The sequence below is a fragment of the Plutella xylostella genome, chromosome 12 (assembly GCF_932276165.1).
Source record: "Plutella xylostella chromosome 12, ilPluXylo3.1, whole genome shotgun sequence".
Taxonomy (NCBI): Eukaryota; Metazoa; Arthropoda; class Insecta; order Lepidoptera; family Plutellidae; genus Plutella; species Plutella xylostella.
Genome location: NC_063992.1, coordinates 4,549,685 through 4,575,289, shown reverse-complemented (window position 1 = coordinate 4,575,289; position 25,605 = coordinate 4,549,685). Strand labels below are relative to the sequence as shown.

The 25,605-nt window shown below is 38.5% G+C and overlaps 1 protein-coding gene across 1 annotated transcript; it reads left to right on the top strand.

Annotated features, from left to right (window-relative positions):
- Positions 1-1,740: 1,740 nt before the first annotated feature.
- Positions 1,741-22,265, top strand: LOC105384192 (mitogen-activated protein kinase kinase kinase 15). Its single transcript, XM_048624409.1, has 26 exons — positions 1,741-1,944; positions 2,034-2,245; positions 2,561-2,755; positions 3,111-3,280; positions 3,566-3,844; positions 4,061-4,231; positions 4,416-4,528; positions 4,707-4,908; positions 5,242-5,356; positions 5,508-5,677; positions 6,083-6,263; positions 6,596-6,796; positions 7,093-7,243; positions 7,452-7,666; positions 7,842-7,937; positions 8,229-8,368; positions 9,141-9,287; positions 10,370-10,465; positions 11,445-11,538; positions 12,045-12,224; positions 12,576-12,840; positions 13,097-13,250; positions 19,303-19,425; positions 19,566-19,730; positions 20,161-20,464; positions 21,017-22,265. The coding sequence occupies exons 1-25, from the start codon at positions 1,896-1,898 to the stop codon at positions 20,429-20,431; spliced, it is 4,155 nt and encodes a 1,384-aa protein (XP_048480366.1). The 5' UTR covers positions 1,741-1,895; the 3' UTR covers positions 20,432-20,464; positions 21,017-22,265.
- Positions 22,266-25,605: the final 3,340 nt, after the last annotated feature.

Sequence of the window (25,605 nt, the reverse complement as noted above, 5' to 3'; positions counted from 1 at the left end):
TTAAAAAAGTTATCCAAAAAATAATAAAACATAATTAATCCACTGAGGTCGATTTTCGTAGAAAATTTGGAAAAAAAATCATAACTCCTAAACTACTAAAAATTGCTGAACATACATGGGGGTGATTTGGCTACCCCTTGACTTAAGGAATCAAACATTTTCCTTTGGACGTTACTCTTTGGGCCACCCTGTATGTCCGCTTCAAATCTCAAATTTAACGTCAAACTCATAGAAATATTTGACGTTTGACGTTTTACGCGAGATCGTCAGAATACCATTTTTCTAATTTCACCCGAGATAAACATCATCTCGGCCAAATCTCGTTACTGGAAATGATCTCCGTAACTCGGGAATCGGTACACAGAAACCTTACAAAACCTAACAAGACTTAAAAAAAAAACCTGATACAAGACTGCCAAATGTGTAATTTTGCGCTGTCGACATACAATCGACATACAATTATACTCTAATGCATTTAGTAGACTTGGGGCCCTGGTCAAGCTATAGTGATTCCACATAGGTATTCCTCAGTAGAAAAAAACCTGGCCAATAATTAGGTAGGAGTAGAAAAAGAATAGCTGTACTTATGGAAACTTAACTTTTTAGAGATTAGATTAATTAGTATCCATCGAAAATTTTATATTTTCTTAATTAAACCACTCACTACATTACTTGCTCCAACTTCGAAGTTTTGTAGGTGTAACCAACAAAAAATGTAAAAATAAAGGTACCGATGATAAATTAATGACGATGATTATTAAATTTGATCATTGATGATTTTCATGATCACGAACTAGCGGTGACCTCTAGCGAAAGTATATGTAAGGTAAGTCAACTAGCTACTACATCGAAGTAATTAATTTGAATATTTTCCGATAGATGGCAGCAATCACAGTAATATAAAGTTAGTGATGGAACGTAGTGAATCATTTCATTCATTTCACATCGTGCTCATGGATTGAAAGGATTTGCTTTCTAGGTAAGTATTATTAAATCTTCTTCCGAATTTAGAATACTTACCGAACGTATACCGTAAGCTCTTCGAAAGGTTTATACCTACGATAGTATTTTTTACCTAGTTTAATACCTCGATAAAAAAAACAAGAGGATTACACAGCCTGAAGGTTGTTTATTGCGAGTCACGGGTAACAAAAGAGAGCTTACACTTGTAGTTGTAGCATTAGCGTTTGAATGAGCCGTTTTCCTTGACAGCTGTCAGTTGAGTTTTTGTACAATCCGATAGATGTCGTGACAACACAGTATACAGAATTGTCAAATATTGCACACACAGAGCAAAGAGGTTGAAGTATTTAACTCAGAATAAGAACTCACTACTTTTAATAGTACTTCTATTTAGTTTCATTTACAAGTTCAGAATGTTTATTTTTCAAGCGTCGTTGCTGTACAGAACGCATGAGAGCAGATAAAGAATTTCCTCTGTGGAAATAAGATGTGAGCTGACACAAAATCTGTGTTCTGAGGGTTTGACAGTTCAGTACAACTCAGACAACACCATCTGTTTCTCCAATAATATAAACTTTTTTTTTTAACACACGCCTCATAAAATCTGATCTGACATAAAATCTGTGTTCTGAGGGTTTGACAGTTTGGTACAACTCAGACAGCGCCATCTTTTTCTCCAAAACTGTAAACTTTTTTTTTTAACAAACGACTCATTACTACTTCGCGGGTGTTGATCGAATCAATCGTGATCGACACAGGCACGACACGACAAGTTGTCACATCACTAGAGTGTTAAATAACAAGTTGAAGTTTACTTGAGTTGAATGGTTTTTTTTTTGTTCAAATCCTATATAATTTTCTAATGCTACGCAAATGTTGTGATCAAAATTGTGAATAATTATCAATCCAAATGTTAATTGAAAACAGTAGAGATGCTAGCTTTTGGAGCTGGGAATAATTCTTCGGCATTAGAAGATTCAGGTGCGAAGTTGATTTTTGATCTTTGCTTTTGTTTTTCACATTTCGTCTTAGATTTGTTGATGTCTTTATTTCGGTTATTATGATTTTAGGGGAAGTTAGAAGTGTTTGCGAGAGTGTGTGCAGTGATGGGTCCAACGCCACAACTACGACGGTCCAAGGAGGTTCCAATGTCAGGCCTCGGATGGATATTGCTTGTGTTTTGGACGTGACCCATCCACTTAACCTCTCGCACAGAAGACGAGCCCTAGACGAGGTCCGGAATGCTAGTGAACTGGTCAACGCTAATCTGCATCATATTCATGTGAGTATTTATATTTACTTAGTTCTTGAGTTGCTACTTCATAAATACTGGCTGTCAAGAACTGTGTGATTGTAATAAAATTGAAAAGAAAAATACTGTGAAAAAATAATGAAGTAAATTCAAATTTAATTACATTTAGATTAGAACATATTCCAATTCTAAAATAGACTTTATTTTACATGCTTATTTTTATTTTAACATTTTGACAAGAGCAGAGATTCATTAATTCTGTAATTTAAATCACAGCTAAGCACCAAATTTAACCACCAAATCACTCAATATTTCTGAACAACAATATATCATTTCAAATTCCAGTTTGAGAAGCTAGACTTTGGCGAGACGAGTGTACTAGACACCTTCTACAATGCGGATGTGGCCCTTGTGGATCTCAGTCTGCAGGTGCAGCAGAGCTCTCTACTGTACCACCTCGGTGTGCGCGAGAGCTTCGATATGAACAAGAATGTACTGCTGTACAATGATAATGATGCCGATGCTACGCTGAGACTGAAGGTAAACATTTTAACTGTAAACCCAGTCTTTTTAGCATTCCAGTACAACTAGAGCTGGACTAGCATGGTGAATGGATTAGCTAGTCAGATTAGAGGTCAGTCACTATGTTCCGTGCCTGGGATACACAATGATAGTTTTTCCGTCCATTTGAGCATAGCAAACTAGTATTAGTAAGCTCCTAATTTAAATACAGCAGCGCTGTGCAAACATGAGTTCTTCATCAGTAAGTAATTGGACCCACAATGAACTTTGTGACTTGTGAGGCGACTACTTATATTTGCAATTTTTTTATTAAACCTCTTTTTATGCAATGTGTTGTATAAAAGCTTAACTGTATAATCAATTTCGCTTTCAGATATCCCTACCGAACTTCCTGTTTGTATCATACAAGCTGACCGATGCGGGCACCTGTGTGACCACCAACCCGGCAGCCGCCAAGTTCAAGGGGGAAGAGGCGGCTGATCCGAAGCAACACCTCACACTGAGGCTGAAGAATATACTCCAAGATGTTGAAGTGCAGACTAAGTGAGTTGTGAATTATTGTGATTGTATTGTCCAGTTTTTCACTTGACTAAATTAACTAAACTTTTGAACCTAAACCCTACTTGACAACAATTTAGCCAATCATAGCACTGCAATCTATGCTCAAGTTCTTTTTATGCTTCACTTCACTTCTGTGAATTTCTGTCATTGATAAAATAATGTGCATAATATGAATGTAGATAATCTAGAACAAAGTATGATAGTGATGATTACATCATGAGAAAATATTTGAAAAATTGTAATCTTAAAGCCATTTAATTTTTTCAGAGCTCACCTCCAAGAGAAGTTCCTATCAGACCTCCGGAAAGCGCGAGAGACCTACAACGGTGCAGAACTGGCAAGTGTGCTCCATGCCATGCGCAAGAGGCTCGACGACCCAGCCGTCCTGTCTGGAGACACCATACTCAACATGCTCATATCATACAGGGAGATTCAAGACTATGACGCCATAGTACAAGTGGTTGATGATCTGAAGACTATTATGAATAGAAAGAATTATGTTAACATGCCAGTGATACGGTTTTTGTACGCTTTTGCTATGAACAGGTAAGGTTAAAGTAACTATTTTGCTCTAATGTAGCTCTAACGCAACGGGAATGTTATTGATAAAATTTCACTCTGTACTCTCTCTTATTGTTTATGGGTAAATCAACCTTTTATCTCTGTTATGGAAAGGAAATTAGTTATGCATAAATACTAGCTTATTAAATATGATTACCTAAGTATACGTAAATCAATTATTATAAATATTAACAATTTCAGGAGAAACAAAGAAGGCGATCGTGAGAATGCGCTGAAAGTGTGTGTAAAAGCGTTGGAGAAGAAAGAGAACAGATTTCCCGACATGCTGTGTCTCTGCGGACGCATTTACAAAGACAAGTTCGTTGAATCTCAACATTCAGACACGGAGAGTCTGAATAATGCTATACATTGGTAATTATTTAAAATTGCTTTACTATGCCAAGATACAATAAGGAACTTGCTAATGTCGATATTAAATCTATATCTGTCTCTTTCTGTCCGTATAGTATCAAAACAAGGCATTCCTTTCTACATCTCACCATCACTTATGCCAATTTTGTAAAAGTTCTATGAGTAAATAAATATAATGTTCTAGGTACAGACAAGGCTTTGAAGTGCAACCCAATGAGTATGCTGGTATAAATTTGGCAACACTTCTCGTAATAGCTGGCAATGATTTCAAAAATTCACAAGAACTTCAACATATTGGTAAGTTCAAATACTCTCTAATTGTTAATTAAGATTCTTATGTAAAATATATCTGGCCAACTTTTTTACTTCTTTTTTATTATCCATTTGACCATTTGGCCGGCGCAGATTTCACTCCACTTCTTTTGGTATTAGTGTTGCTTTTGTCCCAAATAAAAAGATATATTGTGATTTTCAGGTATGGTACTGAACCATCTCATAGGCAAGAAGGGTAGTTTATCCTCTCTAAAGGACTACTGGGATGTGGCGACATTCTTCGAGATCTCAGTGCTAGCGCAAGACTACGTGAAGGCAATACAAGCGGCAGAATGCATGTTCAAACTGAAGCCACCTAACTGGTACCTGAAGTCTACTATTGGGAACATTGAATTGATTGATAGGTATGTATTTGATCAGTAAACGTTGCGTAGATCAAGATACAGTTTGAAAATTGCGGATGGAATCGATGTCACCGTGTCGTATGCTACTCGTAGGCCTGCCATTGCTTCTTCCAGTCACTCTCGTGACGGCTGCCATTTTCATATTGTTTATGTATGGAAACTGCCAACTTCATACATAATTATCCTGACAAATATTTTTTGTATTAGTAACCGCTAGAGGCGCTGTAGTTCCACTTCATTATCACACACACGGTAAAATAGATATGGATCATACAAATTATTTTTCCTAATCTTCTTGTATGAAGTCATGTCGTGCCATTCTTATGCTTACAGATTTAGAAAAAAGAGTGAGGATTTCTCCCCCGAGCAACAAGTCTTCCAGTTTTGGATGGAGTACTTTTTCGAGGCTACCAGTGAAAGCAGTAGTGATAATAGTATCCGTTTTCCAGTAAGTATCAAATAACTTTTAGGAGTAGATACTAAGATATGTAACAAACCTTTTGTTAAAACCGTTTGCCGCCGAAAACACTCGCTGCTCACTTCGCTTAGGTTTAGTACAATAAAATAAATTCAATTAAATATTCCCCCAAAATCCGCAGGTATTAATATTAGAGACAACAAAAGTGTTCATGCCGTCGTACGTGAACGTGAACATGGGCGCTGAACAGAAGTCGGTGGAGATCCTCAACCTGTGCATCGACTCCATCCGGGGCGAGTGCCGCCAGGTACACCGCTGGCTCTTCACCGCCGACATGATACGGAGCTACAGGTAATTTACTAGAAAATAAGCTTTCAAATCTTCTTTCTTTCATAAAACTGAGAGACTATAGGGCCAGATAGACGTACGAGTAAGTACGCGTATTTAAAGCTCGACGAACGATTTGTTTGTGAAGTATCGACGCGAATTTAAGGTGGCAAACGGGCGAAAAAGTTTATAAAGCCATAAGTACGCGTACTTACTCGCACGTCTATCTGACACTTAAAAAAGCGATTTGGAGCGCTATTGGTGCGCGCTAGCCTTGCAGCATAGCGCACACCAATGGCGTTGCGTCTCTTTGACACATTTCACCCACCCTTCGCCCCGCACCTCAAAGAGAACCAATACAGTGTCTTGTGTCTGTAAATATCATAGATGATTTTACCAATCCTTACATTTGAATTTCTCACCCCACAGCCTCTACAAACGCGACGAGCGCTGCCTCTTCCTCTACGTGAGCGAGAACTCCGACGACTTCCAGATGTTTCTCCCCTCGCACGAGTGCCGACAGCGCTTACACGACCTGCTGGGAGAGCTGACCGCCGACCACGAGAAGGTCACCGACCTGGATACTAGCGGCATGCAGGACCAACTCAAGGTAACACCCTGTATACCTGTATACACAGCGCTGAGGGTAGAGCGAGGCAGCACGGGATTAGAGTGAGACAGCACGAGGTTAGAGCGAGACAGCATTACATGTTCCTCGGTTCCTCCTGTGGTAGTTTTGTAGCTGAAAGCTGTTGAATTGCCGAACGACAATGCCTTCCGTCATTGTGCTAGCGGCGTCAGCTGAAATATCAGATTTTTGTACTATGACAATCTTATTAACAGAGTTTGGCTCATTCACTGATGAAATTCCATACTGATACGAATTAAATATAATTATCACCCACTTACCAGCTCCTAATAAATCTTCTTTCATCATTCCAGTTCGAATACGAGCTAGACGACATCAACAAGCGAGTGGTCCTCGGCAAAGGAACATACGGCATCGTATATGCAGCCAGAGACCTCAACACGCAAGTGCGTATAGCAGTGAAGGAGATCCCCGAGAGGAACCTGGGTGATGTGCAGCCGCTGCATGAGGAGATCTTACTGCACTCGCAGCTGAGGCATCGGAATATTGTGCAGGTTAGTTAAACTGTTGCGGGGTTATGCGATCCTGGTAATTTCTGGTGATGATTTTCAGATTTTTTGAATACCTAGTGTTTGTCTGGTAGCCACGTAGTTGAATGTATGAACCGATTTGATTTATTTTTCTTGGTTTACTTGATCAATGGTTAGAAGCCTCTGCAGTTGTTCAACATTTTATTAATATCGATTAGCTAAAACCATACGGTGTTCGGGATTTACATAGAATGATAGATTGAGACACAGCTTTAAAAACAACGAAGTCTGATTTTAATTTTTCATTGTAATTTTTACAGTACCTCGGATCAATATCTGAAGACAACTACTTCAAAATCTTCATGGAACAAGTGCCTGGAGGATCTCTATCGGCTTTGTTGAGATCCAAGTGGGGACCACTGAAGGAAAACGAGGCCACCATCGCATATTATACTAAACAGATTCTTGAAGGTAAGTTATAGAACTACAAATTTGTACCTTAGCTGTATATAGGTAGCAAAAACGTTAATTTATTTTAAAACTGTAATAACTGAATAAAAGATCCCTTATTCATCTCGTCCTGCATTATATTTCATTTTATCCGGCAGCCATTTTTACCTGACTCTCGGATTTTTTAAGTTTTACTTATTCAAGTACTAAACAAACCTCAATTCCTCAGGTCTAAAATACCTCCACGACCAGAAAATCGTGCATCGCGACATAAAAGGCGACAACGTGCTAGTGAACACTTACAGCGGGGTCGTCAAGATATCCGACTTCGGTACTTCAAAACGGCTGGCCGGCCTGTGTCCGTCTACTGAGACCTTTGCTGGCACACTGCAGTATATGGCGCCAGAGGTCATCGATAAAGGGCAGAGGGGATACGGAGCTCCCGTAAGTTGTGAATGTTGTGATGTTGACTCTTTTGGGTTATGAACTTATGACGTCCTGGTACGTCTTGGTGGGAGGAAACGGTAGATATTACATTATCTAACCTTCATCATCAAATTGCCATCGACTGTAATTCTCCATGTGGGCTATAAATAACAAAATACAATCTTCTTTACAGGCAGACATTTGGTCCCTGGGATGCACCGTGGTTGAAATGGCGACTGGAAAACCTCCCTTCATCGAACTGGGATCTCCACAAGCAGCTGTGTTTAAGGTAAACAAGATTAGATAGAGATCTTATTTTATCAAAGCATCAATCACATGTTTTACCTAATATGTTTGGTGTTATTGTTGTCGCAAGATTTTGAATTGACCTGATTTTTATCATATTACACATCAATCACAGCACAGGTGTTATGCTATATTCATTGCTATTTTAGAGCAATTTCAGACGAGCGTATTTTTCGGCGTGTCTACAAGGTTAAAAAAAGTGTTGTGTCGGTAGGTACCAATCGCGCATATACGAGCTTAATGTTATCCTAAAATTTCCTGATTTCTTCTACAGGTGGGATACTACAAGATGCATCCAGAGATCCCTAGTGAAATGACTCCTAAAGCGAAGAGTTTCATCCTTCGGTGTTTCATACCGGACCCGGACCAGCGCGCCACCGCCGCCGAACTGTTAGAGGACAGCTTCCTATGCGAGTAAGTCCTATGTTTACCTTTTTTATATAAATAGATAAATTTTTAAGAAAGAAACGATCCTCCTGACTTACGACCTTGGTGTAGTGATGAAACTCTGAATAAGGAAGTCTGCCTTAAAAAATTTACATATTTACAAATCGATGATAGCTTAGCTAGCCAATATATCTATGAAAATATTATGTATGTTCGTAAAAACTTAAATTCATTTAGTAAAGTAGGAGCCAGTCACGGTTTTGAGACCAGAAACAAAAATAAGTTGCTTTTCCCCACACTCAGACTTTCGAAAACAAACACATCATTCATGGGGAACTGTATACGTTTTTATAATAAATTATCAAATGAAACACTTAGCCTAACTGAGACTAAATTTAAGAATTTTGTAAAAACGACATTATGTAGTAAAGCTTATTATAGTATAAATGATTATCTAAACGACAAAAACGCGTGGTCTTGTCCACCTCAGCTAAGGCTATTGAAAAAATGAAATGGATATAGGTACTTAAGTAAAATTGTAGGTACTAGATATAAGTAAAAATTGTAATAGATATATAAGGAAAAAGTTGAAAAGATGCTCAAGGAGTTTCTTTCGCCATTTCTTTCCTTCTCAATGACGGGGCCTTTGTGAAATGGTGGTAGATGACTATCGACAAATAATTGTAAAATTTTACGTCGATTAAACCATTTGAATTTGAATTTAGCTCTTATGTAAACATTTAATTAAATCTTTTTATGTAAAAACGTTGACTTATTTAAATATATGAACCAATTGCAGAAAGAAGAAACAAACCAACCGTCTAGGCAGCAGTGTGGACTACAGCAGAAGCATATCCGTACCGTCAGACAAAGTAAAGCCGGTTTCACACAAGAAGATATCCGAGCCTTGCATGGCTGGCAACCTGCCCAGTTCTCCGGAAATCGAGTAAGTGTTATAGTATTTATACTAAATATAGTACGTACTTTGTACTTAGTATACTTGTGCAATGCAGCTTCATTAAGGTGACGGCTGTACATAAATCGTGCTTGTTTTTGGGTGGGTTATAAAGTATTGAGTTCTCCCGTGGGTCATGGTATGTGTTGATTTTTGTAAACGTTTTGATTTGTGTAATACTGTGATATGGACAGTGCAATGATCGTTTGTGTATGAATTCATATATCCGTGTTTGGTTTTGTAAAGCAGTCACTTAAATAAAGCTACATTCAGTTATATCTACGCATGTTAGGAAACTATCATTTGGATATTTAAAATACCTATGCCCTAGAACAGAGATTGACCTTTTTCTGCTGAAAATATACTTAATAACAATAAAGCTCAACTTCTGTACTAGGCCCAATATTTTATAATTTTTTTTAAATTGTATACTCATTGTGTTACAATAACTAATGTAACTTTGGTTTTAATTATGATAATCCTATGATTTTTACTAATTTTGTCAACTACTGACACGATTACATGAAAATATAACATTTAGATCTATTAGGTATGTAGCTAGAAACGCATGGCTTTGTCTCTGTTCTACTTTTAACTGAAACGCCCACATTTTATGAATATAAAAAATCTTCTTGTTCAAATCTGCCATTAATCCGAATCATTTTTTATGAATGGTTGTGGCTACTATATATCTTACTCCAAATCACCTAGTTAAAACTTATTTCTGAGCATGAAAGTTATACATATACCTAGTTATGTTTCAGTAAATAATCATTCCTTATTTTATCATACTTAATCACCAGCTAAAGCAGGTGCAAAGTAGAAATTAGAACCACAGTCGTATCTAAAACTTATGAGGGCTTCTTCATCATAAAAGAAGCTAGACAAATAGCAATGTAGTTAGGCTTTTGTCTTCTTCTTCAGTGACAAACATTAGCGCTCAACTAAGTTTGGTCATCATGGTGAAAGCATTGTCTAGTCAGATTAGCATCAGTCTTTGACTGCTGTTCCCTAGAAGCCCTCATAAACCCGTTGATTGCTTTGCACCTAAGCCTGTATTTGTTTCCACAAAGGGTCAAAACGATCCGGTCCAACCCCACAATCACCCGGACTGCATCCTCGATGTTATCACCGATTCGCATTTACCCACCGGACTTGTCCAATAGCAGGTAAAACTTTTTGTTCAAAAGCACCTTTTTTGCACTTATAATAAAATTTTAGGTCGGAAATCCAATGTTAACTGAGAGTTGTAGTTATATTTTGATATCGTTTAGCCTCTACATATTTGTTACTGCTAGGCAAAGGTCTAGAGAATAGACTTAGCTATAATGATTATGAAAAATGAGCCAGACTCATTAATAAATCAAAAATAAATTATAGTCTTTTTTTAATTTTTGTGGTTTGTTAATATTGGATTTTAGGCTCGTTTAATATAAAATTTATTCAAAATTATAGATTTCCTAGTTCAATATTGTTAAAACATCACTTGCACAATAGTTAGCATCAAAATAATTATTCATTCCTGCGCTCTAAATTGGTAACAACTATTGCCAATGTATTTTTCAAGAAATAACTCCATAAATACATTTTAAAAAAACTTGTATTCTTCTTATATTTGATTTTGGCACGTGTTGATACAAATTACGAAATTACCTTATCTTTTATCATATATCATAATCTCACAATCGCACCAAATAACTCTCATCACAACATTGATAACACATGCGTAAATCAATACTAGATCTCGGATAGACCGCTGATAACCGATAACGCTTGGAAATTTCATTCATGTTTGTTTTCTTGTATCATACCTATCTAATGTTTGTGTGATCGTAAATCTTTGTAGTGTGTTAAAAAACCTATAACTCTTTGTTTAAAAAAATATAAATATGTAAGTTACTAATTTATAAATTTTCTATTGAATTAACTGGGCTTCGTTATAATGCCTTTAAACTAAAAACAATAGTTATAGTCTGTGGCGTCTATTAAATTGGTTAGCTTGTTTGGCTTATTAAAAACGGAGCTTATAATAAACAGCTATAATGTATGTAAATCATGAAGAGTACAAATAATAATATATTCAGACACAATAAGTCAGCACAACCGAATACTTACCATGTTAATATTGATATAAGTGTTATTTTCCAGTACCATGCCGAACACGCCGTCTACAGATGAAATGGACAGCAACGATACGTTGTTGAATAGACGCAGCTCCTCCGGTGGACTACTGTCACCTGAGGTAATCATTATTCGCAATAAAATTCATAATAGGTAACAAGGACACATAAGATCGAGAGATAGAGCGGTGGTGGCGTAATGGATCCTCTCAATCGAGAGGCCGTGGGCTCAAATCCTGGCTTGTACAGTAAGGGGCAGATAAATCTGACCCCCCTCAGTAGCATTGTTAGTAAGAGCGGGGGTTAGGTTTCTTTGCACCTGACCGTACCAATGAATTCTTTCAATTGTGTTTTCAATTAAGGAGTTTAAGTACAATAATACCACGTGCTCTAACGGTGATGAAAACATCGTGAGGAAACCTGCACATCTAGATTCTAGAAGTGTATTCTAAGTGCATTGTACTTATTCCAAAACGGCGATATAGTTCGCAACCTATCACGTGAGTACAAATGTGCTGCGAAAAGTGGATGACCCACTTGTTAGCCACCTGTGACTAGCCCTTCGGGGATTATAGTTGTGAGTGCATATGCATATGATCGAGAGATAATAAAACCTCCACCCCCTCAGGTGGACATGACAAACTTGCCGCGCTCCTCAATAGACGTGGAAGATGGCTTCTACCTCCTGAAGAAGGACTCCCAGCGCCGTCTCACTCTCTCTCGCGTGTTGGAGCAGGACGGAGAGAAGATCTGCTCCAAGTGGATGTTGAGTATTGAACAGGACTTCGGGACTACCGTGCTGGCTTTGGTAAGACTCTTTTATCTGTAGCATTACGTGAAATTTTTCTACTGAAAAGACGGGTTCTATCTCTTGATGGTCGGAGAAAAGAGTACATTTGTGGTCACGTGATCTTTCACTAACTAACTGGAAGAAACTAATGGAACCATCGACTCCATGATTCCGACTTAGCCCCACTTGCACAAACATATTAAATCTAGATTTAGTGTCAAATCTCGATTTAAGAAACGTCAGTCCATATAAAATTCGACACTAAATCGAGATTTACCACTAAATATAGATTTAATATGTTTCTGCAAGTGGCCCCTAGTTCTCAACCACTACACTAACACCTAATAATTCTTATACATTTCTTTCCAGCACCACCTAGAAATCCTGCGTTGCGCGCTCAAAGACTACATAATGGACCAGAACCGACGGGTCATTGAACAAGCTATGACTACCCTCAAGGAAGAACTAGATTTCGACTCAAATGCCATCAACGAACTTCACGCAGCCATCTACATGTTCCAAGAAGCCGTGAACGCAGTGTTGAGAATGCACAGCATAAAGCCGCATTGGATGTTCGCGCTGGATAATCTAGTTAGGAATGCTGTGCAAGCTGCCATTACTGTTTTGTCGCCTGGTTAGTTAGCCTTTTTTTCAATGTAACTATTAGATGGTCCTTTCTGGGTATAGACACAATTATCCAATGAGTTCCGCTACACTCATTCAGTGGGTTCATTGGGCTGCAGGACATCATATCCTTTACTTTTACTTTATTAAACACAAATACATACTATTTTCCAACATTCTTTACCATTTTTATCCTTATCTATTTGTGACCTATCAACAAGATTACTACTTTACAAACATTACTCTAACCTCCTCAATACCTACAGAACTAGGCGCAAACCTGGCCGGCCAGGAGGGCCGTTGCCGCGGCGGCGTCGAAGCGGAGCCCGCATCATCAGGCACTGAGCACGCGACGCCTTCAGCTGTTTCCACCGTCAACTCCACCAGGGAACTGACACTACTGCGACATGACAATCACAAGTAAGCTATGCACTCCTGGTACTTATGAACTAACATAGACATAGTTGTGTGTAAGTGGAGCCTTCAGAGCCATAGCATGCGTCGCCCGTGTCCACCGACTACTCGACTGCTGACGCTACTCTGACACGGCAACCTCAACTAAGCTATGCACTCCTAATACATAATATAAAAGCTCACGTCTTGAGTGCAGCAAATGCACCTCTAACCTACCACATCCAAGAATAAATATTGGAGTTTTACCTACCATTAAAACTCTTATTATGTTTCCAGCGACATCTGAAATCCATGTTATGAGATAGCATCTCCCTTATCATCGTAGCAGCTTGCAGTTTTCAAATTTTCGCGCCAAAATCCCACGCTTTCTACGATTGGTCAAGCCTCGGCCGCGGGCGGCGTCGCTTTCTAGCTGTCAGATTAGTGACTTTTCCACCATTATATTCCCGAATAATAATAGCAGCGCCAGGTAGCGCTTGCTGGATTTCAGATGTCGCTGGAAACATAATAAGAGTTTTAATGGTAGGTAAAACTCCAATATTATGTGTTCCGTAGCGACATCTGAAATCCATGTTATGAGAAATGTCTGTTATCACCTGGCAGCTAGAGATGACGCAATAATGTGAAGTAGGTAACTTACTTTGATCATCAGATATAAATCCGTGATGAGAAATATAGGTACTAACTATGGAAATACCAATGAAATGGAGGTGACCATATTAAAATACCTTATACTAATTTATTAAAAAATAAATTGGCCATGAACCTAATAGACCTAATCACAACAAACTTACAATAATTATATACCTATTTAGGCATGTATATCACACAATAATTCATTTAGCAGATTTTTTTTTTTTTTTTAATTACATTTATATTATGATCTGCCCCCGATAGCAGCTTCTAACCTGACTGTAGAAATGAGTTTGTATCTGGTTTTGAACCAAACACAGGAACTATGACTATACTCTTACCATCGTCAATTAAATGATCATTGTCACAATGCAGCAAAGTTAAATCATGTACCCTGCGCCCCGAGTATAATAGGAGTAAAGTAGCTGTTCTCTTAGTTACTCCAAAAAATTTATCTACCAGTGGAGAAGAATGCTGTAGATATTCTATGAGCACACGTGCATTCCACATGGGTGGCTTCATGGGCACAGGTTTTGCTACTGAAATAGCCTTTAAAACGTGTTTTACGACCAGATTCTGTGATATTTTTATAGAAATTACAGATTTATGAACAAGAACAGATCGATAAGCTACACCATAGAACAACGCGGACTCGCTACATCATTATTAAGAAATATAGAAGCTAAATATTTTGCGACCATTACTGACGAAGGAATAAACTTGTTTATATGTAGCTTAGACAATGATTTCAAAAGGAAGGATACGCCCTTCAGAACATTTTACTCAAACCTTCTTCATACAAGCAAAATAACTGCCATCTGTCATAATTGGCCATGCTAACTTTTTGAACAAGATTGAAATGCTTAAAACCGTTTCGAGGAATATGCTTCCAGTACAATTTCTGGTCATCAGATTTTAAATTAGGTCTCTATTTTTTTAATTATTCAATAAAAACTAATAACCTTCATTTGTCCTTTCTATGACGCCACATTAGGATCATAGAGTATAATATACATACTGATTAGGATATATGCACAGAATGCATTTGCCTACAAAACAAAAGTAAACGTCAAACGTCAATAAACGCAAACCTCATGTACTCTGTGAACCTCACAGCCCGTGTCACCCGTGTGCACAGAGTAGGTGCCCGTGTGTTTATTTCTCTTTATTGATTTTATTTATTTATTTTTTACCTTGTTTTGAATCTCTACTACGAATAAGTAATAACCAGTGGATACTACGATGACAACAAGAACAGAGATAGTATTTCTTCAGTGAGTATTATTGCTTCACAGAGTATTATTTGTAGGTTAAGAGTCAGATGACAGATGACAATGACATTCTACCTCACTGACGTTAAGTGACACTTGCTTTTTTTGTGGCGCAGGCAAAGGCACCAATATTTTAGTACGTTCTGTGACGTCATACATCCATTCAGCCGGCCAAATTTTAAAATTATATTAAAAATAGTTGTAATGAATAAAAATCAAAAATAACGAAATTAGTTTCTTAAAATGGTCTATATTTTCAAAATAAATTATAAAAAATACATATCATAAATTGGTAGCATGGCCAATTTGTTGGAACTATGTCAGAGCCGAGCTACTTATCCTGACGACGCAACCTTGTACGTGCGTTCATATTTTACCGTCACCGGACAGTAGGTACATAATAATATGAGTGAGTTGCATGCGGACGTCCGTACAAGGTTACATCGTGCGGCCATTGTAGACTTTGGTAGTAAAATAATTATCGCTTTAAAATGTGTTTATTTATTAATTAAGGATGATACGATATTCCATATTCCTTTTTGACCTTCGTATCATAGTTTTTTAGCCTTTCACAACAAAAATAGGCATATTTATCACAAGAAACAAAGACTCATCTCTCCGTCACAGACAACTGTCGACTGAGGACCCGCACGCAAGAGAATAGACATTTTAGGGCCAACGTGCGGGTGCCATTTTCTTGAGTGGTTGGGCCTGTCCTTACGCAGTAATATATACGAGTATGTCAATGAGCTTAGAGCACCAAACCGACCATTTATTCCAAATAGGTGTGTAGGTATTTCCTTGTTGACATTTGAGGTATGTATGCCCCAAAAGCTGACGATCCGTTCTACTGCTGGGCTGAGTAAGTGTCACTCTGGAGTTCGTCCGCGTGACAAGCAGTTTGCATTGTAACGCCTGGAAGGTACTGTGGTGTCAACATACTGTCAAGCTCGTCGATGAGGTCCAGTAGTGTCTTGGCTAGGCAATGTAGGGTCAACGACCTGGTCCCTCCTTCTTGTTTGATGTAGGCCATAACTGTCCTGTTGTCCCTCTGTAGTAGTAATACTGTTGTCTGTCTGAGTGTCTTGTATTTCATGCTTATGGCACCTATAACAGTGAACATTTCCTTCAAATTACAATGTCATGACATCTGTAAACTCTCCCACTGGCCGAAACCTTTGAATCGTTTATTTGGGCAACCCATGCCTGGTCTGAGGCATCTGTGGTCAGTTAATTCATCACTCGTTGTGGTTCGTGGATCAAGTACGGGATGTGCAGATTCTGTAGCCACCACTTTAGTTCTGTTGAAACCTCTTCTGGAATCAATAACTCTGTCTGGCGGCATAGACAAGATTTTTGACAGTGTCTTTGCATAAAACGGCAATGCAGCCTTCCCTGATGGGTGATGAAGGCTACAAAGTTGAATTTCCCTAAGAGGCGTTGTGCCTGCTTCAGGTTCCAACTGCCACATGTCAGCATACCAGTAATTGACTGTTGAATACCACCATTTTAGCTCTGATGTAATCTCTTCTGGAATCAATAACTCTGTCTGGGGGCATAGTCGATTTTTTGACAGTGTCTTTGCATAAAACGGCAATGTAGCCTTCCCCGGTGGGTGATGAAGGCTACAAAGTTGAATTTCCCTAAGAGGCGTTGTGCCTGCTTTAGGTTCCAACTGCCACATGTCAGCATACCAATAATTGACTGTTGAATACTGTCTGTCTTTGACGGTGGGAGGAACTTGCGGTTTGCATGTGTGTCCCAACCCACACCAAAGAATTCCAGGCTCTTTTTGATGGAGTCGTTATGGACTTTTGATGATCCATCATAAGCTTTGTAGAAGATCAATGGTCTATCGTTGCTCTTGTGTGTTTAAGAGGTTCTCTTTGGACTGACTGACAAGGCAATAATCGTTGAGATACTCAATCATGCGAATTCCTCGAGTCCTGAGGGTTTCCGCTATCCAATTGGTGATTGTTGTGAACATTTGGTTTATCTGAGCGAGCATTCTTTGCGACACCAGTATGGAATCTTATTATGTTTTCTGCTGAAGGTAAAATCAGTGGTGGTTTTGTAAAATGGGAAGCTGATTTTATTACTTTTAAGTAGGTAGGTACTACAGGTGGTGCTATGAGTGATTCCCAAACGTAGTAAAGGTAGTATTGAAGGCAGCCTACAAATGGCAATTAGTAATTTTTTATAAGATTCTTTGAATTTATTGTAAGGGGCTTGTATTTGTTATTGATCTTTTTGTCTCCTCCCCCTGCTTGAAAACCAGGAAAGGACATTGGCTTATTAGACAGTTGAGCAGAGTAGGTATGCTGGGGCAACTGTACCTACCTACCGACTGTAACGGCATAGCACTGCGCGCGGGTTGTCTTGTCGGCTGTGTAAAGACCGATAACCTTGCCTTGACCTAGACGTCGAAGGTTGTGGTTCAGTGTTATATATTACGGTAGCACGTTAAAACTTGTCAATACCGCCTAGTGCAGAGTTGGGAGTGACGATAAATTTACAAAAGTACCATCAAAAACCAATGTTATTGTTAGTTTGTTTAAGTAACCATTTTGTACATGCTAAGTAGGTAATTATATTTTGTGTCACTTGTAATTTACTTTCTATAATAAACATATTTGTATCTTATTGATGAGTAGACTCTGCCAGCATTAGTGGATTAAATAAATATTCAGATGACAGAGGAATATTGCCTACGCCCTGTCTGATATATTTATCGCCAAGAAGTTTCAAAAGTGCCCCCCTACGTGCTGCAATACATTCGTTCCGTATTTTCGCTTTCTGCAAATAATCTGTAATATATCCTGAGACTAGTTCATGCTTAGAATCCTTATCAAAAATTTCTTTTATTTTCGAATACAAGGTAGTAGCTGTTATCGGTTCATTGACCTTTGACCCCCAGTCAATAACATTTTGCAGTGAAGAATTAACTATTTTATTTTGAGTTAAAAATGCATTAGATAATTCTGCAACACTACGCTGCATACGAGGCCAGTTAATAAAGGAATTCGACTCGTTGGCCAACTCTTCGTTAACTTTAAAGTCTACGAACGCGGGACATGTCACATGCTAAGTATTTCTTATGGGTGTCCGCATATCCCTAAGACTTCCAGACACTTTTGTTAAAGTGTTGGTGTTCCTCAATTTTAGCCACTCTAAAAGATGGTGCCGCCGGAACTAACGGTTCTTTTATGGAAATTGATAAATTACACACCTCGTCATTTGATTGTGGTGTAAGTAAAAAGTCTTGTGGCCTTAGTTGGTTTTCCTTATTAGCACTCACTAAGTCAGATAGGTAATTGACTTACCGGCTGCTGCGACAGAACTTCAAACCTTGTGTATCAAGCTCCGAAAAACTCGATGAGCGGACCCGGGCGGCGGCGGCGGCGGCGGCGGTGGCGCGGGCGCGAGCGCGCGTGACGGCGGTGGGACGCGCGGCGCGTGCCGCGGCGATCCTTGCGGCTGCGGCGCGCGCACTCTAATGAGTAGCTGGCCCTGCTAATGCTACTCCGAGAGCCAAACTCGACGTCTCTTACGAGAGCGGGAGGGCGGCGGCAGTAGCGGCGTGGGCGTGGCGGGGGCGGCGGCCGCGCCGACCGGGCGCGGCGCCGGGCCGCCCGCCTCCTGCACTTGCGTGTTGTGTTCCTCCGGCGCGCCTGCTACGGGGGACCGCAGCATAATGTACACCAAACACTCATTTTCTTCGGAAAGGCACGCGTCGGGCCCGCCATTTTGACATGCGGAAAAACACTTCCCCGGTCGAATTGCACCCATCTGACACTGCATCCATCTTAATATTGGTATTTTCACACAACACGCGAAACGCGAACAAAATCTTGTTGGAAATTTGCTAATATTTCAGATAAGACAAGATTTCTAAAAAACTGCAATGCGTACGACTTTAAGTTTGACGCAATAATGGTGGAAAAGTCACTAATCTGACAGCTAGAAAGCGACGCCGCCCGCGGCCGAGGCTTGACCAATCGTAGAAAGCGTGGGATTTTGGCGCGAAAATTTGAAAACTGCAAGCTGCTACGATGATAAGGGAGATGCTATCTCATAACATGGATTTCAGATGTCGCTACGGAACACATAATATCTGTATTTAAACAAATAAATATGTTTACATCTTGTTGCAGACTCCAACAAGAGCTCGTAGAGTGCTATCAGCAGAACCAGATGTTGCTGAAAGCGATGCTGGAGGAGCAGAAGTCTATGCGGATGCTGCTCAAAGAAATGATGATAGATAAGAAGACTCACAGGTGAGTGTCTCCCAAAATTCTTTGTAGCTTATACAGTACTTATGTGTTGTAGAAGTGGTATAGTAAGCCAAATGGACACTTTTTTAATAGTAATCATTTTTACCATCTTTTCAAAACAATAACCACCCTTTACCTTCTAGAAGCCCGGAGCCCCCAGAGCAGGAGCCGTGCGGAGAGCTGACGTCCTGGCTGCGGGAGCGCGGCGTCGGCGCCGACAGCATACGCGAGATATGTGCACAGGAGTACACTCTGCAGGACCTGCTGGACCACTGCTCCAGGGAGGACTTGGCCAAACTCAACCTTAAGTACGTTATTTGATGTATGAAATAGCCCGTAAGTGCGATCTGTATCTGCGAGATATGTAAACGCACTAAGTACATACTGAAGGATACAGTGTTAGATAGGAGTAAGGATACAGTAGGTCTCACCTACTGTATCCTTCAAGGAAGATTTTGCGGAACTCAAATTCTAATATGCCGAGTTACCGTTGCCATACGGACTGTATATACCGGCTGAAAACCCCGGATCTCTTTCATATAGACTGTATTTATAGCAGATTATCATCAATTAATGCCTGTCCGCGAGCTTTATGTCGCACAAAAACCTCCTTGGGCCTTCTAACCCGTACAGTAGGGACAGATTCTGAAGACATAAAACCACTGAGAAAGTTACAGAAAAATAAAACTTGTAAAAGTCGATATGATGTCTTGTTCTAACATAAATTTCCCTTTGCAGAGGCGGCGTAGAACTGCGAATCTGGCGCGCAATACTCGAGCACCGTCTCAACAGCCCTTCCAACCGGCGCTTGCGACGAACAAGCAGCGCTGACACCGACATGGATTCCCCTATGGTGGTGCTAGAATGCCAGCGATGTCACAACTCACTGCCATCCACGGTAACAGAGGAGTCGTGCTCGAATAATCCCACAGTGGTCATCCGCGACCAGGCCAGAGTGAATGGAGATGAAATCGAGTTTTACGGAGAGAACGGAATAGTCAACCTCTGACAATTACCGGGATGGTGCACTCTACAATGAAAGGTCGGTAAGCAATATTGTTACGAGTACTATGTTATTTTTCTAGTGTTACTGTGAAAGTCTTGGTGTTTAAACTGGTTGTGTATTGATTTGATTTGTGATTAAGAAAACCTGAGATACGTATTTAAAACTTTATGTCACGCGTTGCACAGACAATAATAAAATAATTGATTTGATTGAGAATCTCTTAACACTTCCTGCTCATAGAGTCTGTAATATAGAAAAGTAATGTGTATTAATAAAAGCAATACAAACGCACAAAATTGTACAAATGTACCACAAAGTAGGTGCTGTAAAGTTTATGATTATAAAATAGTATTTTTAAACAGCGTGGCTACAAATATATTAAATTAACGCTTTTAAACACGTAACATTTATATATAGGTACTAATATGTTGCTTTCGCCTTGAGTGTATCATCCAGTTGGGATTTTTGTTTCAATAAGTATAATACTAGTCGTATGTAAATATATATTTTAGTTTTTTTGGAAACCTGAAATTATCTGCATAATATTCTAATTTAATTCATACTCTATAAAAAAATGAATCTTTACAGGTGTAAAAAGCAGGTTACACAATGCGTCATTCGTTTCATAGAACCAATGTATTACTATCGTAAACAAAATAATCAACAAATATACAATTTAAAAGACGATAGAAATATCCATATAATATGTACCTATGGAGGACAACTTTATTTTCGTTATTATTATCAAAACGTGTAGGACATACTTTTTTACAATGGTGCCTTTTATCATACTTGTATTCTGTAAAATACTATTTTAATGCTATTTTAGCATCATCTATATCATTTTCTTTTTTTTATATTGTAAGGTGCTATTAAATAGATTAACACCGCTAATTATAAGTCAAACTTATAATTTAAATACCGATATTTACTCACCGATTTACTACTGTTATTTAAATATGATATTTAGGTAAGTCCTACCTAAACTTTATGTAGTGCCATAACCGTAAACCACTGAATTAACGATATTTCATAAGTATGTACATAGTTTATTACAAAAATATTATGTTTAAAAGTGAAAGATAAAACTTAATTCGTTCTGTTTTAGTTTTGATCAAATATTTTACGAAATTAAAAATACTGCTTGCATTGACAAGTTTTTGTAAATAAGATTTATAATAATGAAGTTCTAAAATTATTTTTGTTAATGTTAAATGCTTATACGAATTACGCAGTTCATGATCATGGATTATCAACTTAAATAAAGTACAAAATTATCATTAAATAGGGTAAAACACTTGTTAACCTTTGAGTAAAGCTCAAATTGATTAATTGTGCCTTCCTAAATAAAGTAAAAATACATGAAGAGTTCACTTACCGATATAAATTCTAAATAATCACTGGAATAACAAATGGATAAACTATCTATTAAAAAACTGTTAAAAAAAAGTTGTATATAGTGAAGGAATATTTTTTTTCGTGTATTTTGCAAAGTTCTAAAATATCCATTGTCTAACACCCTGTATACTTTGTAAAATATAACATGATCCTGTGACAGCGGTCAAATCCGTACAATTAATCTGTAATTTGTTATTTTTCAACGGAAAACGAACTTTATTCATCAGGCATGGCATTAAAATAGCATGTATCAATCAAATGTCATAGAACTCATGCTATATTTTACAAAGAATATGTATATTAAATCTAGGTTAAAAGAATAAATAGTAACTTTCAGTTCAGACATACAAATTAAAATAATTGTGATTTAACATTATTGTGGTGCCTTTATTAAAATGTGATTTATTAATTAGTAAATAAATGAGATTGAGAATTTAAATACATAAACTTTTTGTTAATATTCCACCCTGAAATTAATAGTAGAGTTATTAAAGTTGAGTAATTTTCAGATTTTTATTATCAACTCTTTACAGACTCCTCGTTGAGAAAGTAAGTAAACACCCCGTATACGCACGTCAACTTTTATGTAGGCTAGTAACAAAATGTCTATGATTTATGTACTCGTATGTTTGCGTCTTTTGCGTATGAAAAACTTCTTCCGTTTCTGCGAGGTTTCTGCTAAAACGTAGTGTTATTTTCTCTATGGTTTCTGCTACGTGTGAAAAAATACACGGTTCAAATAATAATAATACATCTTTATTTACTTCTAGCGCCACTCTTTATTTACTTCAAGCGCCACGAGCCTATCAATATTAATGTCTGCTCAGCCCGGAAATCGTCCCTAGAATCTTCAGTGTATGCTAGCCGGCATCGATCGATCGTTATCGTCATAGCAATACTCACATATGAATTAATTGCAGCTGCAGCACCGGCGGAATATACTTTATAAACGACATCACAAATATATCCATAGCATATAAATTAATAATGCAGACGCAGTGCCCCGAAGCCTTTTCGTCCGTCGGTCGTTTAGAATATTTTTCGTAACGCAATCAAACAATAAAAGAGTGTCTGGCGTTTTTGTTGCTTCATTATTCGTCGAAGTTTTTCACAAAAACAGTGGGGTGGATGTCTACTCAATTACCGGAGCGTCTTAATTGTATTATGCTGGAAACTTCGGATTTGAATTTCAATCGTGAAGAATTAAGCCAGTGTCACCGAGACGAAGGTACGAGAAAAACAAAAAAGAATTAGGGAAAACTTAGGCGTGAATAAACTTCTTTCTCTAATTACATAGCTAGTAGAAGTCCATGCTGCTCCCCTGGGTTATTTGTATACCTATTAAACCGTAGCATTAGTAAGTGGATATAAGCCCCAGACTGCTGGCAGTGAACCAAGACGGCGTTACTTGCATAATGTGGATTTATACGAGGCGCGAGACCGCTAAAGCGGAACCACGTCGCGAGCGGGTGAGCCCAGCAATTTGCGGGAAAGTGACGAGCTCTACCCACTCGCTCTTATGCGCTCCTGGTGCATACTAATCCCTTACTATTCCTGTAATCGAAATTTAAACCTATAAATCTATTAATAGGATAGATCCTCTAGAACTTTCTTACTTATACTTTCGAACACGTGAGTATTCAACATGGACGGTGGCTTATCAGATTAGAAATTCATTAATTTATTCCTACTACAATTTATTTTCAATTGAACCCTTTCATTTTCAATGTGGTTCTCGTAGCATATGGTTTCCCTGCTCTCACAAGCACTTTGTTTGATCCCCAGGGGGATTCGGAATCGATAGATCGGTACGACAGACATTTCACCACGTGTTGAAAGGTCTTAGATAATATAATAGAAAAGCTTTCAAGAGAATAGTGCTTCACAGCGTGTCTGAAGTATCAATTCAGCTTGTAAGATGACTACCTCCGTCCCAGACTTGTGATGGCTGTATTGGAAAATTGCTCCACCCTTCTTACAGCGCCAAGGAAATCTTAAACCTAGTTGACTTTATTTATAGGATACCTGCAAGGTGATCTAGATCAACGCTTGGTGCCGGCGCCATATTTACAAGTTAAATTGAAAACCTTTTCAAAGTGCAGCGATTTATCGTCGCCAGTTTTATTTTGTTTCGCGCGAGTGTCTTACAAAGTTTTCGTATACATCGCCGCTATCGTGCAACTAAACAAGAAAGCTGAAAAGTTTTCCAAGTCGTTGGATTTCGCTTTAGAACTGAAAGAATGCGCGACCGAAACTTGTGATATTTTATCACAAATAGAAAGGGAACCGAAGGATGCCACGGCTGTTTGAGCAAACGACCAACAAACGCGATGCGGAAATGCAAACTCGCTTTTATATTATTTTATGTCTGCTGCTAGTTCAAAGGAATGTGGAGCATTTCAGGTAGGTACAAAGGAAAGCGTTGTACCTACCCTACACTCCTATTTACCAGTGGTTACCAATAGTATACATTACAACTAAGTGAAAAAAAATATCGCGCGACAAACTTTATTATTCTGTCCTGGACAAAAATATTCTTCATTCTGTACCTTCTACATAATATTGCTATCTTATCAATCACCATCATAGCACCTTGACGATATTCTAATTCAAATAACAACATGGCAGCCCCAATCCTAAATCCCAATATAACTTAATTGTACTCGCTCCAGCGCATACCTTTGGCTTCTTCAATCCGACTAAAACCTGAGCACCATTTATTAGAGACAATATTTGTTTAGGCTTCCATCTCGTAGATTTGCATATATTCCGCGTCTTAATTTTACATTAATGGTGTCGGTTGGCGGGCGTGATTGCCTCGGCTCCGGTTGCACACATGTTGCTTATTACAATGCAATTTCACTTACACACCCTGTGCCGCGTCGGATTGAATAAATTAACTTCAGAACATATGTTGAGAAGTCGTATGTATAGGAGAAAATACGCATTACGAATTGTTTTGGTCGTCTGCGATCCAAAATTCTTTCCTTTTTTTCGGTGGAATTCCTATCTTGGACTAGGAATTCAGAAACAATAAAAATACCGGGCTGAGGTCAATCAGGTAAGTGTTTGGTCCGCGTACTCTGGCACGTCTACGGTCAAATATTTTATTCGAGATTTATATTCGACTTGGAATAAATAGAAAAATATCTGGAATTGGCGGGCCATTCTAGACTCTCTGCAATAATATTCGACTCGGACTTCGAAATTCAGACCCATTCAGCAGATTTGCAGTGAATACACTTTACTGGAAGCGTATTTCAGTACCCACTTCGAGGTACCTATACTTTGAAACTAGAAAATCAAAACTCTCCGCTACACGCTTTTGCTACTACCTACATACTTTTACATGTTTTGAACTGCTCAACTTTGGCAAACTCGCTAGTTTGTATGAGTTTAATAATTAATAAGTAATTTAACTATAGTATTACATAAACTATCTTCCTACAGATACCCTAAAAACTTCTTGGGATCAACATGGTTAGTAAAAATAACCTTTCCTATATAATAAAATAATTATAATGTAAGTATTTATAAATGCGGTGGTAAATTTATAAGGAGGCCTTTGCCCAGCGGTGGGAAACTACACAGGCTACATAAAAAGTAAATATTTCATCAAAATGAAGCACCAGTAAGGAGCGCCCCGCTAGAGAGACCTCTGCAAAGTTCGCGTCTCGCAAAGCCAACTTTATCATTTCCTGGAACATCGGACACCGCGGCATTTGCTACCATTAGATTAATAGCATTCCGTGTTTTATGATATTCTGGTTCAAAATACA